The sequence below is a fragment of the Sceloporus occidentalis genome, unplaced genomic scaffold (genome assembly GCF_023333645.1).
Source record: "Sceloporus occidentalis isolate IW3139 unplaced genomic scaffold, rSceOcc1.0.p SCAF_6, whole genome shotgun sequence".
NCBI classification, from domain to species: domain Eukaryota; kingdom Metazoa; phylum Chordata; class Lepidosauria; order Squamata; family Phrynosomatidae; genus Sceloporus; species Sceloporus occidentalis.
This window is the reverse complement of record NW_028316986.1, coordinates 60,208,676-60,224,653: the sequence shown is the minus strand read 5'-3', so window position 1 is coordinate 60,224,653 and position 15,978 is coordinate 60,208,676. Positions and strand designations below refer to the sequence as shown.

Here is a 15,978-nt window from a genome sequence, read left to right as displayed (position 1 = left end):
AGAAATATACAACCAGGTATATTTGTCAGAGTTTCAAGCAATAGAATCAAGGACGCTATTAGAAAGACTGCCTTCATAAAATGGTAATGAGAACAAAAAGGAACACACGTTTGCACACACAATAAAAGTTGCAAGAGATGCAGCATATTGCATTTAGCACTGAGCTAAATCAAGATGTTTGTCCTGAAAGAAATAGACCCATTAAATCAAATGGGACATCCATATATTTTTACTTAATAAGCCCCATTTATGCAATGCATCAACTCCAGTTGGGACTAACAGTTTGAGTTAGCCTATTAAAACTCTCAGTACAAAAATTATTTAAATACTTCAAAAGGAGGAAAACAGAGATGTGGTTGAACTATTAAATGCCAGCAGATAGTTGTGCTAAAGTCGGACAGGGAGCTTGCCGGGAAGCTGAATTAATCGTTTGTGTCCATTTTCACTGCAGAAGTTGCCAGGCCGATACTCATGCCTAAATCAACTGTTTCAACAAAGCAGTGTGAAGAATTGGGGCTAATATGTATTGGACTGAAGAGATGTAGCTTTAAGCCTGATTGTCAAACTTAAATTAACAAACCACAAGACCATAATAGTTGCATCCAAGACATCTTAATATACTCAAATGTAAGTTTATCTCTAAAACATTGATAACTTGTTTCTAAATCCCAAATGACTGGAAAGCAGCCAATCTGAGTCCTCCTTTAAGACTTAGGTTAATTCCACCTTTCGGCCTCAGAAGGTACCTGGACATTAACGTTCACCCTACTTTCACCCTTTTAATACTGTCCTTAAGTACATACGGCTAGGGTCTCAAGTGCAGCCAAAAATTAGTTTCAATATTTTTAGTGGTATGTTCTTTCTTCTTTCCAGTTTCTAACCATCAATTCAATGAGAGTCAATCACTATAAAACACAACTGCTTTGGATTGTGGAATTCTGCTGGTTCAGAACTGAGATCCAACACGAGTACAGTTTCTGTGCAACTTGGAGCAGCTGCAGGAAGAGCAATGATAAGATCTAAAGTGCATTTGCCACCTTTGCAGTGGTGGATCCATTAGCTGCTCTTGAAGCAGATATAATGGAACCACTAATTTATTCTATTCAAGAGCCATTTCTGGGTCAAACCTTATTTTTCCAGTCTGCCTTTCTAAGCTCTTACACATGTCTTTGAGACAATTCCCTGAAACACAAGACTCTCCAGCTGAATTCAAAATGTTTGACTGATAGTGGTCAATTTTCTGATAAATGTTCTGATGACTGATAAATATACAGTGGTAGATGTTCAACCTAGTTATTTTAAGGGCAAGTGGAAGGCATATTAATATTTGGTTTGGTTTCAAGATAATGTGACAGCAGTTGAAACAGGCTAGGTTGTAAATATTTTATACAATGTGGTAATTGCCACACATTGTTATTAAGTAATATTAGTAATTTCATGGTGGTGGGTCCATAACTTTTATAATGATATTAAACTGTTCAGAAAAATTTGTATTGAGCTTTAAAATATAATTCAACACAGAAAGCTGACTTGCAGAGGTGGTCTTAAGTGCATGTTTAATGCATTAAATTAACAGGAAAACCTCTTTCCAAAGCATAGCAGCTCCCACAAGTTTGGCTGGCCAATGCAAAATGCAGAGATAACATATCAATTGTGCTATCATTCCTGTTTCATATAGTTTTTCTGTCAACAAGCACATTAAACTCCAAGAAGAGCTATATTTTGGATGTGATACAGCTCTTTTTCTTCATATGAGATCATGAAAGGTTTAGGCTAGCCGGAGTAAGGGTATATCAAAATTTGCTTCGTGTGTGGCCAACATTTTCATGCTGGAGGTAGTAGAAGAGTACAAAGCCTGTAAAATCCACCAAGCCACAAATGGTTTACTAACTTTATAGCATTTTCAAGCCTTTAAAATGGGCTGTAATGTCTCATTGCTTAAGTGTTCAGAGGTTTCTTGTGTTTTAAAATTTCACTTCTGTCTCCAAAAACCATAGGGATTAATTGATCATGAATGTAGACACAAACCAGATCTATCAATAATTAAATTGATTTGAGGCTTATCCAATATCTATGTTTTAAAATACAATGGGATAGTAAAATGGTGTCCCTTATATAAAATGGAAAATCAAGGCTTGCTATTTGGAATTTATACTTTTTTGTAATATTTACAAGCAGTGGATGCTTGAATCTGTGGACAGTCCCCTTTCCTTGCTTCTCACTCTTAGGGATATACAGACCGCCTCAAAGGGGAGGCCTGAAGCTGCCCCTTTCCTGGCCGGATCGGAACCATAGCAACCTCATGCCACGGCCCTGATCCAGCTTCTGGAGGGCACAAAAAGGAGCCATAAAAAGTGGCTTCTTTTTATGCCCTCCAAAGGGTACCATAGCCATGGTGGCATGGCTTTACGGTGCCCCTTCAGCACTGCATCATCTGCACGTAGTGCTGGAGGTGCATCATGATGGCATGCACTGTCTGTAGCGGTGCACGCCATCATGGTGCCCTGGGGCAGAATTAGGGCCTGCGCCCTGATTCTACCCACAGGACGGCCTTTCAGGCCAGTCTGGATAGCCTCTTAGTCCCCAGGCCAAAAATGGGAAATGTTGGCCTACATCTGCTATCAGCCCCACTCAGCATGTCCAATAATAAGGGAAAGTGGGAAGTTTAGTACCAAAAAATTCCAGCCAAAGTTTATCCATCTTTGACCTAGATTTTGTTCTGTATATGCACCAACTTGATCTTTATGTTCCTAATTCCAACTTTTCCATCCCTTCTTCTGCATTTGGAATCATAGAATCATAGAGTTGGAAGAGACCGCAAGGGCCACCCAGTCCAACCCCCTGCCATGCAGGAACTCTCAATCAAATCATCCCCAACAGATGGCCATCCAGCCTCTGCTTAAAGACCTCCAAGGAAGGAGACTCCACTAAACTCCAAGGGAGTGTGTTGCACTGTCGAACAGCTCTTACTGCCAGGAAGTTCTTCCTAATGTTGAGGTGGAATCTCTTTTCATGTAGCCTGCATCCATTGCTCCAGGACCTAGTCTCTGGAGCAGCTGAAAACAAGTCAGCTCCCTCCTCAGTATGACATCCCTTCAAGTATTTAAACAATTAAGTACAGGGAGTGTGTAGGAAAGAGAGTGAGTTAAGAATTTTTGGAGATTATCTAGAGAATATACCCTAGCCTGGCATAAGAATAGTAGGATAGATAGGGGTAGGGAACCTGTGGCTCTCCAGATAATAATTCCCATCATGCACCAACACTGGTCATGTTGAACGGGGGTGACTCAATTTGACTCCAGCATCTGGAGAGCCCCAGGTTCAGTAGTTCTGGTTTAGGAAATAATGCCATTGGTGTCACATCCTGATCCCTTAATTACACCTGTAAATATATGGAAACCTCTTGAACAAGAGGTTAAAGACAAGTTAGCACATTATTGAAGGTTTGTTCTCTTGAACCAAAAAACTGACCTACCATTATCAGGTGTGATGAGTACTTTGGCTTTATATAACAAAACATTTTTCCTACTTTTATGATTTGAATCTTTCTGTTGTCACTGTAATGAAGTCAAGCTCTTACACTTCAAAAATGACATAGTAGCAACATCTTAGACCCCCTCCCCACAACCAACATAAAGATTTCATCAATGTCTTTCAGAGCCCTGAGAGAATGGGCAGGAAACCGTATGAACTTATACTGAAATTGTGCATGTTCATAGTGCTTCAGGTCAATAGATTCACAGCAAGTATGAAATCCATGGCGGGGTACATACCGCCACTTTGCGGCGCTCTGCCGCCGCCGCCAGTAGGTCCGCGGGGGAGCCGGAGCCTTCACACGGCCCGACTCCCGCGCGGACCGAAAAAGAAGCTCCAAAATGGAGCTTCTTTTTTCGTCGCGTTTGCGACGTAGCGAGGCGCCAGGGGCGCGCTCGCTACGTCACAAGCGGCGCGACGCGTACGGACGCTCAGCGTCCGATACGCAAAGATGGCGGCGCCCATGTGGAAGGGGCGCCGCCATCTTGTACGTATTCTATACGTACTAGGGTTGGGGGGTGCGGAAGCACCGCCCGTTCCTAACCCTAGTACGTATAGAAGACGTACTATATGGTGGTATGTATCCCGCCCATGTGTCAAATTAAAGGAAAACCCCACTGATTTTTGGTACAATTATCAATTGACAAAAGGGGGTTCAGTTTTTAGTGGGTTAGGCTCTTTGTTAGGATTACATATTTGACCCTGACTGTGTGTAATAATTATGTAACAATTCATGGCTATGATTTGATGAGTGATTATAATACATCCAGCAGAGTTTGGTTACTTTAGGTTCTGTAGGAGGCCAAAAGCTGAATGAATGAAACCACCCAAGATGTAAAGTGGAAATAGCACTGATACACACATGGCCTGGGCAGTTTTACTGTTGCTGTGAAATTGAATACCTGCATAAAAATAGGAAGAACAAGCATGAGGTATTTACTGAGCATTTAAAAGACATGTTTATAGATCCTCACGGACATATAAACTGTGTGTGTGTGTGTTTTGAAGGCATGTGCATACACAACCTCACACATTATAATGCAAACAGAAAGGAAATTATATCCAGATCTTCTCATGTATGCTTTGGGATACTTAAATGGAAATAGCACAGAGTCTGGAGAAATTTACAGACGGAGATGAATATAGTTTGTTCTGGTTTTTCGAGCAATGTGGCCATGTTCTAGAAGAGTTTCTTCCTAACGTTTCACCAGCATCTGTGGCTGGCATTTTCAGAGAATGCTTGCCTGGAAAAGACATGGGTATGTTTATATTGTGTGACTTGGAAAGGCAGGAGTCATTTGCATGTGATTAGCAACAGAACAATACACATGCAAATGACTCCTGCCTTTCCAGGTCACACAATATAAACATACCCAAGTCCTTTCCAGGCAAGCATTCTCTGAAGATGCCAGCCACAGATGCTGGTGAAATGTCAGGAAGAAACTCTTCTAAAACATGGCCACATAGCCCAAAAAACCCACAAAAAACTATGGATGCCGGCCATGAAAGCTTTCGACTTCACATGAGATGAGTATCATGCAAAGATTTTCCACTTTATTCATGATTCATCTCAGCAGAGTCGATACAACAGCTGTAGTCCAGCAACCCCTCAGTGCAGTGTAAATATATCTGTTTAGAGATACACTACCCCAGCACTATGTAACTCCCATGCAAAATTTCAAAACTGAGCAACACATGCTAATGATTAGATTGCAAGGTGCAGTGTGAAACGTCTTCTGCTATAAGCAGAATGCCTATTGTGCTAGGGTAAATAATTATCTACACATGCTTAGTGTGACGTACACATGTATATGTCACTATCAGGATGCTAGACCCTGTTTCCTTTTCTTTGGTTTAGTAGACCTAGCCTGCAGTTCTAAATATAGGGTTTTGACAGATGGGCGGCACTGTGCCACTCCTCTTTGCCCCGCATCATTGCCACAGCATCCAAACAGCGCAGCAATGATGAGCTCCCTCCCAGGAGCAAAAAGAAGCTGCTGAAAGCAACTTCCTGGAAGGGGAGCAATTGGCACATGGACACGCCCAATCACGTCATTTCCTGCCAGCACCGTTTGGGTGCTGCATGATGCTCACACCATTATGGTGCTGCCTGTGTAGACGGTGGCGAGCCATGATGGTGGCGAGCCATGATGGTTGCAAACTAGGGCTGCTGGGCATGTAAATGCCCAGCCTCATCTACCCTTAGTTTGTGGTGAGGACACTGCAAAGTGCCTGTCTGTACTGGGCCATATTTACAAGAAAGTGAGCTCCATTGTCTTCAGTGGCACTTACTCATGAGTAGATATGTATGCAGAATGGGGAAAACAGTGACTGACTGATTAGCACTTTTTGAAATGAGGCCCTAGCCAACTGTTTAGCCTGTGAGTTTGCCTATTTGTTTGAGCCAACCCTTCCAGGCCAGAATAAAATTCTTTTAAGAGTATATGCTTTGCAAGAATGAAGCGGCAGCTCTAATTTGTGTAAGGCCTTGTCCTGATAAGTGAAGAGGCCTCTTTTCTCTAGGCAGCCCCAGTGGAGAAAGACCTCCTGGCTCCAGCTGTGTGTGTGAGTGAGAGTGGTGAAGACCACCTGAAGCCCAGTGGGCCTGAGGCAGCTAATTGGGAGACACCCTCGGAGAGTGGCACTTTTAAAATTCCGGCTCGTGGGCCCCCTCCCTGGATCACCTGGCTACATTGGCCCAGAAAAGGATGCGGAGGAGAGCAGCAGAGTATTTTATACCAGCTCCAATGCTCTCAGATCGCCTGGCTGCAGTGGCTTTGAGGATAACTATTTTAGACATGTAATTGTTAATAGACTGTTGTTTTGCTGCTAGGAGAGAGTTGGGGATTGTCGTTTAGATTATTATGCTATATTATGCTCGATTATTATGCTATGTTGTGTATTTTGTATTTTTTGTATTTTGTACTTTTCTGTGTATTTTTGACTTCTTGTATAATTAATCTATTGTATTATGTTTGCTGTGATGTAATTGGTGGAGGGTGTGTACTTTGTATTTTGCTCCCTTTGCTTTGTAATCCACCTTGATTCCACAAGGAAAAGGCAGAATATAAATAAATTTTATTATTATTATTACTACTACTACTACTACTACTTCTGGCAGTGTCAAGTTTGGATGAAACACAGCTCAAACTCTGCTTCTGGTGCAAACAGTCCAGACAAGATCTGGCATGTTCAGCATCAGACCTGGGCACCTAGGCATGAATTTTAACAAAAAACATCTCTTTCTTAGGATCTTCTGGGATGATCCGGAGCCCTCCATTCCTGTGCCAGGGTAGCTGCCTGCATGGGCATCATGCTGAGCTGTCCTGCACATCTGCCACTGTCAGCAGTAACTTGCTCTGAGGTCAGAATGAGGTGCCCAGCCATGTGTTCATAGCTGGGCACCTTGTTCAGACCTCAGAAGTAAGTGACCTGTTACAATGTCAGTGGACATGCCAGATGGCTCAGCAGGACACCCATGTAGGCAGCCACTCCAGTGTGGGAATAGAGGGTCAGGTAACAGGAAGAGGTTGGAGCAGTTCTGGGGCCAGGACACTCCAAGTATCCCACAGAGTATCCTGAGTAGTGCAGACAAGGCATAAACTTCTCAGCTGAGTAGCATTCTTTTTCTTTATTCCTAATATCAAACTCAAGCTGAATCCAGAGAAAACAGAGGTACTCGTGATAGGTACCCAAGTTCAGGCAGGGAAATTTGTCATCCAGTCCTAGACAGGGTTATGCTCCCCGTAAAGGACAAAGTTCGCAGTCTGGGAGTACTCTTGGATTCTTCCCTACAATTGTCATCACAGGTGGATGCGATGGCCAAGAGTGCTTGGTACCAGCTTCGGCTGATACGCCAGCTGCGTCCCTGTTTGGACCAAAGGACCTTGAAACAGTAGTGCATGCACTGGTAACCTCTCGTCTAGATTTCTGCAATGTGCTCTACATGGGGCTACCTTTGTACCAGGTTCGGAAGCTTCGGTTAGTCCAAAATGCTGCAGCCAGGCTGGTCACTGGAACATCCAGGGAAGACCATATAATTCCGATAGTAAAATCTCTTCACTGGCTGCCCATTAGCTTCTGGGCTCAATACAAAGTGTTGGTTATTACCTATAAAGCCCTACATGGCTCGGGCCCGAGCTACTTGAAGGAGCACCTTCTCCCACACAATCTGCCCCACACTCTCAGAACATCAGGAAAACATCTATTAGAATGTCCGAGAGTGAGATTGTCAACAACTCACAAGAGGTCATATACATAGACAGCACCGATTCTCTGGAACAACCTCCCTGATGAAATTTGAGCCTCCTCCACTGTAGATGCCTTCAAGAAGGCTTCGAAGACACATTTATTTCAATTAGCATACCCATACTCTTTGTAGTCACTATTCTTGACAGAATTGCACTTTATTGCACTTTATTGACTGATAGATCTTCGGATGTGTTTTTATGTATATTAATATTTGTAGATTTTATATTTTTTAAACTGAATGTAACTATATTATTGATGTGCACCGCTTTGATCATTGGAAAAGCGATATATAAATAAAGCCTTATTATTATTATTGTATGTTCTTTGCCAATAAATTTAATGCTGCAGCTAACATTTGTGCCCTGTGTTTTCTTTTTTCTTCCACTGTTCTTTAAACCTTATTTTTAAACCCACCAAGTTACATGGAGGGTCCACCGACCTCTGACATGTGGCTTCTGACAGTGCCCCTAAAAATGAAGTCTCCTGGATTTGGATTCCTATCTCAGTCTATAGTATTGCTGGGGTGCTCACCAGGGTTGCCTGGTCTCAGGGCATTGCTTGAAGTCTCAGAATTTTGCTATGCTTCCCCAGGTCTTCAGGCACAGAGAAAAAAAAGTCAGTGATACTGGGAAGAAAATGTTTGAATTCTGTGAGTGAGGGTGGCATTAAAGCTTCAGTGTGTGTTGTATTTGCACAATAGGGCATACCAAAAAGCCAGGATGCTGAGGAGTATGGAAGGGGAGGGAGACGATGGATACATGCACTTAGCCCAATTGTGGCACTTGGACCAAGACAGAGAATGGAATGCCAGTATAAGACTTATGAGCCTTCTTACTGTTCACATCATGGCAGAAGAGGTGTAGGACTTGAATGAAAAACTTCCCATGGGCTGGTGGTGAGCCTTTCACCAGTCCTAAAAGTGCTGTAGGCCCTGGAAAAGGTTCCCAGCCATCATAAGTGCTATAGGTGACGCCCTGAACTATGTGAGTCCTATCAGAAATCGGAGAAACTGATGGTCACATTTTTCTGCCTACCTGGATTGCCATATTAACTGATTAGCTGTCTTTTGCTGGATTGTGGCTCATTCAGTCCCTGTGTCCTCTCTGATTTTGCAAATACCCACCTCTATGACATCACAAGGGCATACCTCCTGGTCTTGGGAATTGGTTTAGAGGTTTCAGGCAGTGGGATACTGCTGCACAACTAGGATAAGTGTTAGGATCACATTTAGCAGTCAGCTAATCACACTGTACTTCCACCTTTCATCTCTTTGTTTGCCAAACCTAAGAAGGTACCAACATTTTTGTATAGACTTTTTCCATTTTAGAGCAGGGAAGATTTGAGCCAAAAATAACCATGCTAGGAGAAACTTACTGTACACATAGGGCCTGTCCTCACATAAGACTAAATGGGGAGTAGCCACCAGATAGAGCCAGAGTAGTCTCAAGAAAGCAAGAGGTATTTTTTTTAATTTTTTAAAAAGTGGATGGTGGTAATTACCTAGTGGTAGCCCTAGATCAGTAAAGCCAATTGAAGTAGAGCCAAACTTCCAGACAATTTACTTACATCGTGGTAATTCAAGTCTTCTAAGTACTTGTTTTTGTTGAAGAAAATGAAAAACTGTGGTTTGGAATAAGCCACAAATGGCAACATTACTCCTCTTTCTCTTTTAGGTGAGATTGTGGGAGCCCAAAGTTCATACCATTTTGTTCTCTAGCAACAAATTATGCTAAATAGGTCATTTGCTGGTTATATCTGCTATGTTCTGGAGACTAAAAAAATAAATATTATGCATCCATTCATTTATGATTTATATTTTAGCTGATCCCAGTTAATTCAAGCAGACATTTACATATTTGGTCATTTTCTTTCTGAAAGCCAACCCATGAACCAAAGAATTATTCTACTCAAATATAGCATAGTTATTATTTATGTTACTAATGGCCTGTTTCAGGAACATTATTTTTGTGAGATGATCTATATCCTCTTTTCACTTGACCTTTCAATCACTTGTTGTATTAGCCTTTAAGGAAATAACATAACATTGTGAAAAGAATTTTGTGAAATTCTTGCAATTATATTACTGGTAAGTGTATGTTAGAATTACTTCAGAGTAGGATGACCAAGACAGTAAAAGATCTGGAAATTATACTCTATGAAGAATGACTGAGAGAGTTGGGTATGTTTAGCTTGGAAAAGAGAAGACTATGGGGCTCTCTACACAGGCTAAAAGAAACAGCCCTGTCCCATTTCAAAACTTACCTGTTCAGATGCATGTGGCCAAAGCAGGAAGAATATAAGCCCAAGCTGTGCTCCGGGTCTAAAAACTAGAGCAAAAGACTTTTGAGAAGACTGTTGGTAAGAGCTGTTTGAAAGTGGAATACATTACTATGGCAGATGGTGGTCTCTCCTTTGTTGGATCTTTTTCAGCTGAGACTGGATGGTCACTTCTCAGGAATGTTTTAATTGTGGATTCCTACACTGGTAGGACCAGATGTCCCTAGTTACATATTCCAACTCCATGGTTCTGTAATTCAATATTTAAAAATAGGAGCTTCACACATAGTTTTTAGAAGTCTCTAAAAATATCAGCCACTTTTCCCCAAGCTTCTGTTGAAAACATCTGAGGTTGCAGAGATATATCTTTTGTTACTTTCTTCCCATAAGTTAGAAGTATGTACCTGTCATTCTGTTATTCCTATTTCTTGGTTTTTTTCCCTTAAAAAAAGAAAGATGAGGTTGTAGCACATATATTTTACATTCCTTTTCAAATTGTTGGCCAAAATAAATCAAGGTTCTTCTGTTTTAATTCCATTTCAAAGGTTAGCACTGTCAAAATAGCATATCATTCTAAGGTTTTGAAAAGGCCAGCTATCTTCCAATAGTGTTTCTTTTCCTTTAAGTAAAAATGTCAGCAATAGACCTTCTGGTTCAATACATATTTTAGAAAGATTAAAAGATTAAGAAAGCAAAGCGAGAGTGTTGGAATATGCCAGTGAAGAAACAGGGAAGAAATTATGGGTCCAACAAGTTACCATGGATAGTATAATGGAATTAATTTGGATTAAACCAAAGATATGAGTAAAGGTATGTGTGCTGAGAGTTTGAGATGGTTTAAGCTAAACAGATCAGTTATCATTTTAGAAAAACAATGGACCAGTCAGCTTAAACATGTACATTCAGCTAATATTTTTAATATGCATAAGTGTGATTTGCGTTTGTTCACACTGTTATATAAGGATCCCCCCCCCCCCTTTTAAGGAAATAAATGAATTCTGGTCAGAATAGTGAAATAAGAGAGTAGAATATTGAAGACTCTCTCTTAGGTCAAATAGTATGAATAGCCTTGGTGATAGTTCCCCTGGATTGAAAATGCTGTTGCTGAATGCCAGGATGATGAATGGAAAAACAAGTGCCAGTCAGGTTTTGTTTCTGGATGAGCCTGTATTACAGAGACCTGGCTGGATGAGGCTGGGATGGAGTGTTAATTTCTCTCAGCTCTGGCCACCAAGCTCTTCTGTTCAGTAACAGGCAAGACTTGGAGGTGGAGGTGGGAAGGAATAGTCTCCCTTCCTGAGCTAGACAGGGTGGTTGCAGGATTTGTATTGGAGTCCCCACTTTTAGTAGCACAGGGGAACTTCACGCTGAGACAGCCATGTTGGTTTCAGGACTTTATGGCTTCCATGACAACCATGGGTCTGTCTCAAGTGGCATCTGGTTCTAATGTGATAGCCACACTCTGGACCTTGTTTTCTGTGTTTGGTGAGTGATGGTCACCTTGAGTTGGAGGAATTCTCTTCAGTTCAGTTGCCATGGACAGACCATTACTTGGTCAGGTTTAGACTAAATGTGACCTGGAATCTCTGCAGGGATGGGAGACCTATGGGATGGTTTGCCCCAGCAGGTTGATGGTTCCAGATGGCTCTTGGAGATTATCCTGCTTCTGAGTATTGCTTCTGAGTATCCCCTCCTATGGAGTAGAGGCAAACCAGCCCCCTGGTTTTTCAGAGGGTTGGCAGTGATGAAGCAAGTGAGAAGGAAACTAGAGTAATGTTGGGGCTTGCAGTGAATCTGACTGAACATGGGCTAGAACCTAATTATAGGCAAAGAAATTATTTTTTGCTGCCACCATTACATCTGCAAGGAGGTGTCCAGCAGAGCTGTTTCAAGTTATCATAGATTAATTACACATTGGACCTCAAGTAAAACGTGCAGACCATGTGACAGTCCATTGTGAAGAATTTACATGGCGCTTTGCAGAAAAAAATTACTGAGATGCACTCCAACTTGGATGCTTCAGTTGATACAATTCCAGTGGATGTAACCTTAGTTCCTCTATTTTTTCCAGTGTTATTGCATCCTTTTCAAGATGTGTATCCTGAGGATGTGGACAGGATCCTTGGAAAAGTGAAAATCACCACATGGCCTTCCTGGCCTATCCCACATGCCAGAGGGGATCTGGCTGAGTAGGGAAAGGAGTAGTCAGTGCTGCCTTACAACAAGACAGAGCTCCAGCTTGCCTAACAGTGGCATTTGTGAGGGTGATGTTTAAAAAGCCATCACTGAATCACTCTATAATTGATAATTATTGGCCAGTGTCCAAGTTCCCATTTTTAACAAGGTATTGGAGTGTGTGGTGGTCTCTCAACTCTAGGGATTTCTGGATGAAATGGTTTATCTAGATCCATTTCAATCTCATTTCAGGCTTGGCTATGGGACAGAGACAGCTTTCATTGCCTTGGTGGATGATCTATTCAGGGAACTGGACACAGAGAGTGTCCCTGTTGGTTCTGCTGGACCTCTCAGTGGCTTTTGATACTGTTGACCATGGCATCCTTCTGGACCACCTCACTGTGATGGGGTTTTACAATGGTGCTTGGGAATTCCTGTTTGACCCATCCGCCCATTGGTCTGTGGGATCGTCAGGGTTCTGTTTTCCCCCTGTGCTATTAAACATACATGAAGCCACTGAGGGAAGGTCACCAAAGTTTTGGGGTGCGGTGCCATAAATATATGGATGACACTCAAATCTACTACTTTGTTTTGTTTTGTTTTTATGAAGCCATTAATCTTTGTTTTTACTTGAAGAGACCAAAAACACATAATCAGAATTGAAATAACATTCTTTTGGCTTATCTTGTAAGATATTATCATTTAACTTATCATATCATATGTCCTTATCTTCTCATAATTTTGTGTCTCTTTTCCATTTCGTTTCATATTACTGTGTAGATCTGTTATTGTTGAGGATTGATAAGATATCCAATGTAGCTAACTCATTCAGTTTTATTGGCCATTCATTTAGAGCTGGTACGGTGTTAGATTTCCAATATTTGGCGTATGTCAAACGGGCATATTCTTTCCACCCCAATACAAAGGGGCTGTCCTGGTCCTAAATCAGTGTTTGCCATCAGTAATGGGCTAGATGAGGGCGAATAAATTGAAACTCAATCCAAACAAGACAGAGGTGCTCTTGGTCAGTTGGAAAGCAGATTCCAAGACAGAGGTGCTCTTGGTCAGTTGGAAAGCAGATTCATCCTTATGCACACAAGGGCATTTTTAAAGAAATTGTTACTGTGTGTCCATTTTCTCATTCAAATGATTCATGAGTAGAAGCTTTGGTGCTACATACAGTAGATTGTGACATTCAGATTGTGTTGAAAATGATTTTTTTAAAGCAGGAAGTCGATACAGAGCTGCAAATACATTTACACACATCAGTATCCTAGCAATTTTTATTATTTTATTTTTTATTCTGCCTACCACTAGTAAATATCTGAATTAAAAAGAAAAATCTCTCGAACTCTTCTTGTTGCATGTTAAAAGTTAATGCCATTTTGAACCTAATAAATAAGACTTTATTTCTCATAGAAATCCATACCTTTCTCCAATTTAGTCTGAAGGCTTTACCTGTGCTCAGTCTGAACACTGTAATTGAATGTAGCATTTGTGATACAACATCAAATCTATTTTTCAAGAAGTAGCTGTGGAGATTATTGCACCCAGGAATACCAGCAGGAGAGATATGAGATCTAAAAGATGAAAATGAATGTTATCACATTTACCCGTGTCCAGGCTGTAGACAGCCCATATCCACTCGGGCAGCTTGTCTGAAACCAGGACTTCTCCCATAGAGTTTTCAAGGAGGAGATTTTCTTGTTCTTGGAAAAGCTGTGGGTTGCAGATAGGCTGCCTGAGTGGATACAGGCTGCCTACAGCCCGGATACGTTTTCATCTCTCCTGCTGGGATTCCTGGGTGCAATAACCTCCTATGTTTGTCTCTTGCACCATCAAACCTTTGTTTCCTTCTCCACATTACTTTGCTTACATCCACTAACATTTTCAAAAACTAAAAGGCTGTTTGCTGTGTTATGGCATTTTTGTTTGGTCTTTGGATTTGGATTTTTTTCCCTTATGAAGCCAAATACTTTCTTCACTGTTTCTGAACTGTAGAAAGTGTGAAAACAAAAACAGTACTCAAGAGGAAAATGCCTGCAATGTTCAATATCATTTTCATGCAGAGTTCATTCTCATATACCATGTGCTGCAAATAAAAGTTAAGGTAGAAGTAGTTTTAAAGCTAGATTGCAGCAATAATCTTAATTTGAATTTAAAAATCTGTTTTTGAATTGAAAGCATGGCTCACGTGTCACGTTAGCTCTGAGTACCTAAATCAAAGTGCAGTTTATTTAACCAACTGTTAGTTTGTATGATTTTCCAACTGCTTTGCTAATAGCAAAAAGTTGATTGGCTGCATGTCAGGAAATAGGGTGGAATTTTTATGAGGTGTCAAAAGTTTAAAATAGTCAGTGCTAGGTTCCTTATGGGTTTATTAATATCACTTGGGCATTTAATAAGAAACATTAACATAATAATGATTGGCTGCTTACATTGAAAAACGACACCCAAAGACTTGAGAATGACAAACAGTTCTTTGTAATCTAAAAGTCCATTTATACAACTAAATTGTCTAACATAAATAGCTGTTTGTACACCTCATTAATTTGGTGATAGGCTACAACAGGGCCTGTGTGCTAAGATGGAGAACTGCATAGAAAAAAGAAGGCCGTATATAATTTGGATCCTGTTTAACCAGTTCCTGGTTTAAATAAGAAGAAATTCCACTTGGATCTGTATACATATCCTCTCAAAGAAGTGGTATGAAAAGGCTTAAACTCAAAAAGGTATTTTTGATTGAGTCAGTGGTGGTTTTTTTTTTATGTCTCTTATCACTAAGATGCTTCTTGATGTAACTTGGTAAAATCTGTATTTGCCTTTATCTTTTTTGCAGAGCTGCTCAGAAGTTGAACCTATCATCCAAAAAGAAGAAACACAGGCCTTCTACATCCTCTGTTTCTGAATCTCATCTTTTTGCTACAAAGTTCAGTATGATTTTACAGACTTCTCCTCCACCAGCTCCACCATGTTTGCTGAGAGCAGTCAACAAAGTAAAAGACACTCCTGGTTTGGGCAAGGTAGGAATTCATCCACAACCAATGTTTATTTATAATATAATACTTTATTAACTTTAGAAAAGAAAACTCTTCCCATAGAAAACAGTGGGCAGCTGTATGACTTATGCAATAAATTTGTTCGTTGTGCTTTCACTAGTGCTAACATTGTGTTTCCTAAAGTAAATATTTATGCCATATCCTATGTATATTAACTGAATATACTGGACTGGATGGCCCCTGTGGTCTCTTCCAACTCCAACTCTACGATTCTATGAATTCCATGACGTATGCTGCTGTGTTAGTGCATCCCATAGGAGTGCATCCTTAATATGTGAATAACATTTCCTGAATGTTTCTATAACACTTAGTGGAGAAGTCCAGTTTCCCCACTGCTTCTAACTGAGGTTTATGACCACACACTTTTCATATTCTTTTCATCTACTGGAAATCTATATATAGTTTTCGGTTAAGAATATTTGTCTGTGTTCTAAGTTTTCCTGAATGCTGGTTGAGCTTCATGAACTGCTAATACTGATCATGAAAAGTTTTTAAAAGGAAGAGGGAGCAAAAACTATTTTCCCTTTTGAAACCTCAGCATTGGAATACGCAGTAAGTCAAAAGCTAATTGCTGTAGGACAAATGAGAGTTAAAACTATTTTCCCTTAGAAACAATTTTGAGAGGAAGAACAAAGACTGTTTCTCCTTAGAGTTACCATGGTTACTGAAATGGGAACAAGAA

The 15,978-nt window shown here is 40.7% G+C and overlaps 1 protein-coding gene across 1 annotated transcript in view; it reads left to right on the top strand.

Moving 5' to 3' along the window:
* Positions 1–15,978, top strand: part of KIF26B (kinesin family member 26B) — a 321,102-nt gene that overhangs the window by 158,555 nt on the left and 146,569 nt on the right. Inside the window, exon 4 of the mRNA XM_089529798.1 lies at positions 15,077–15,260. Coding sequence (XP_089385924.1) covers positions 15,077–15,260 — 184 coding nt within the window. The remainder of the gene's footprint in view (positions 1–15,076; positions 15,261–15,978) is intronic.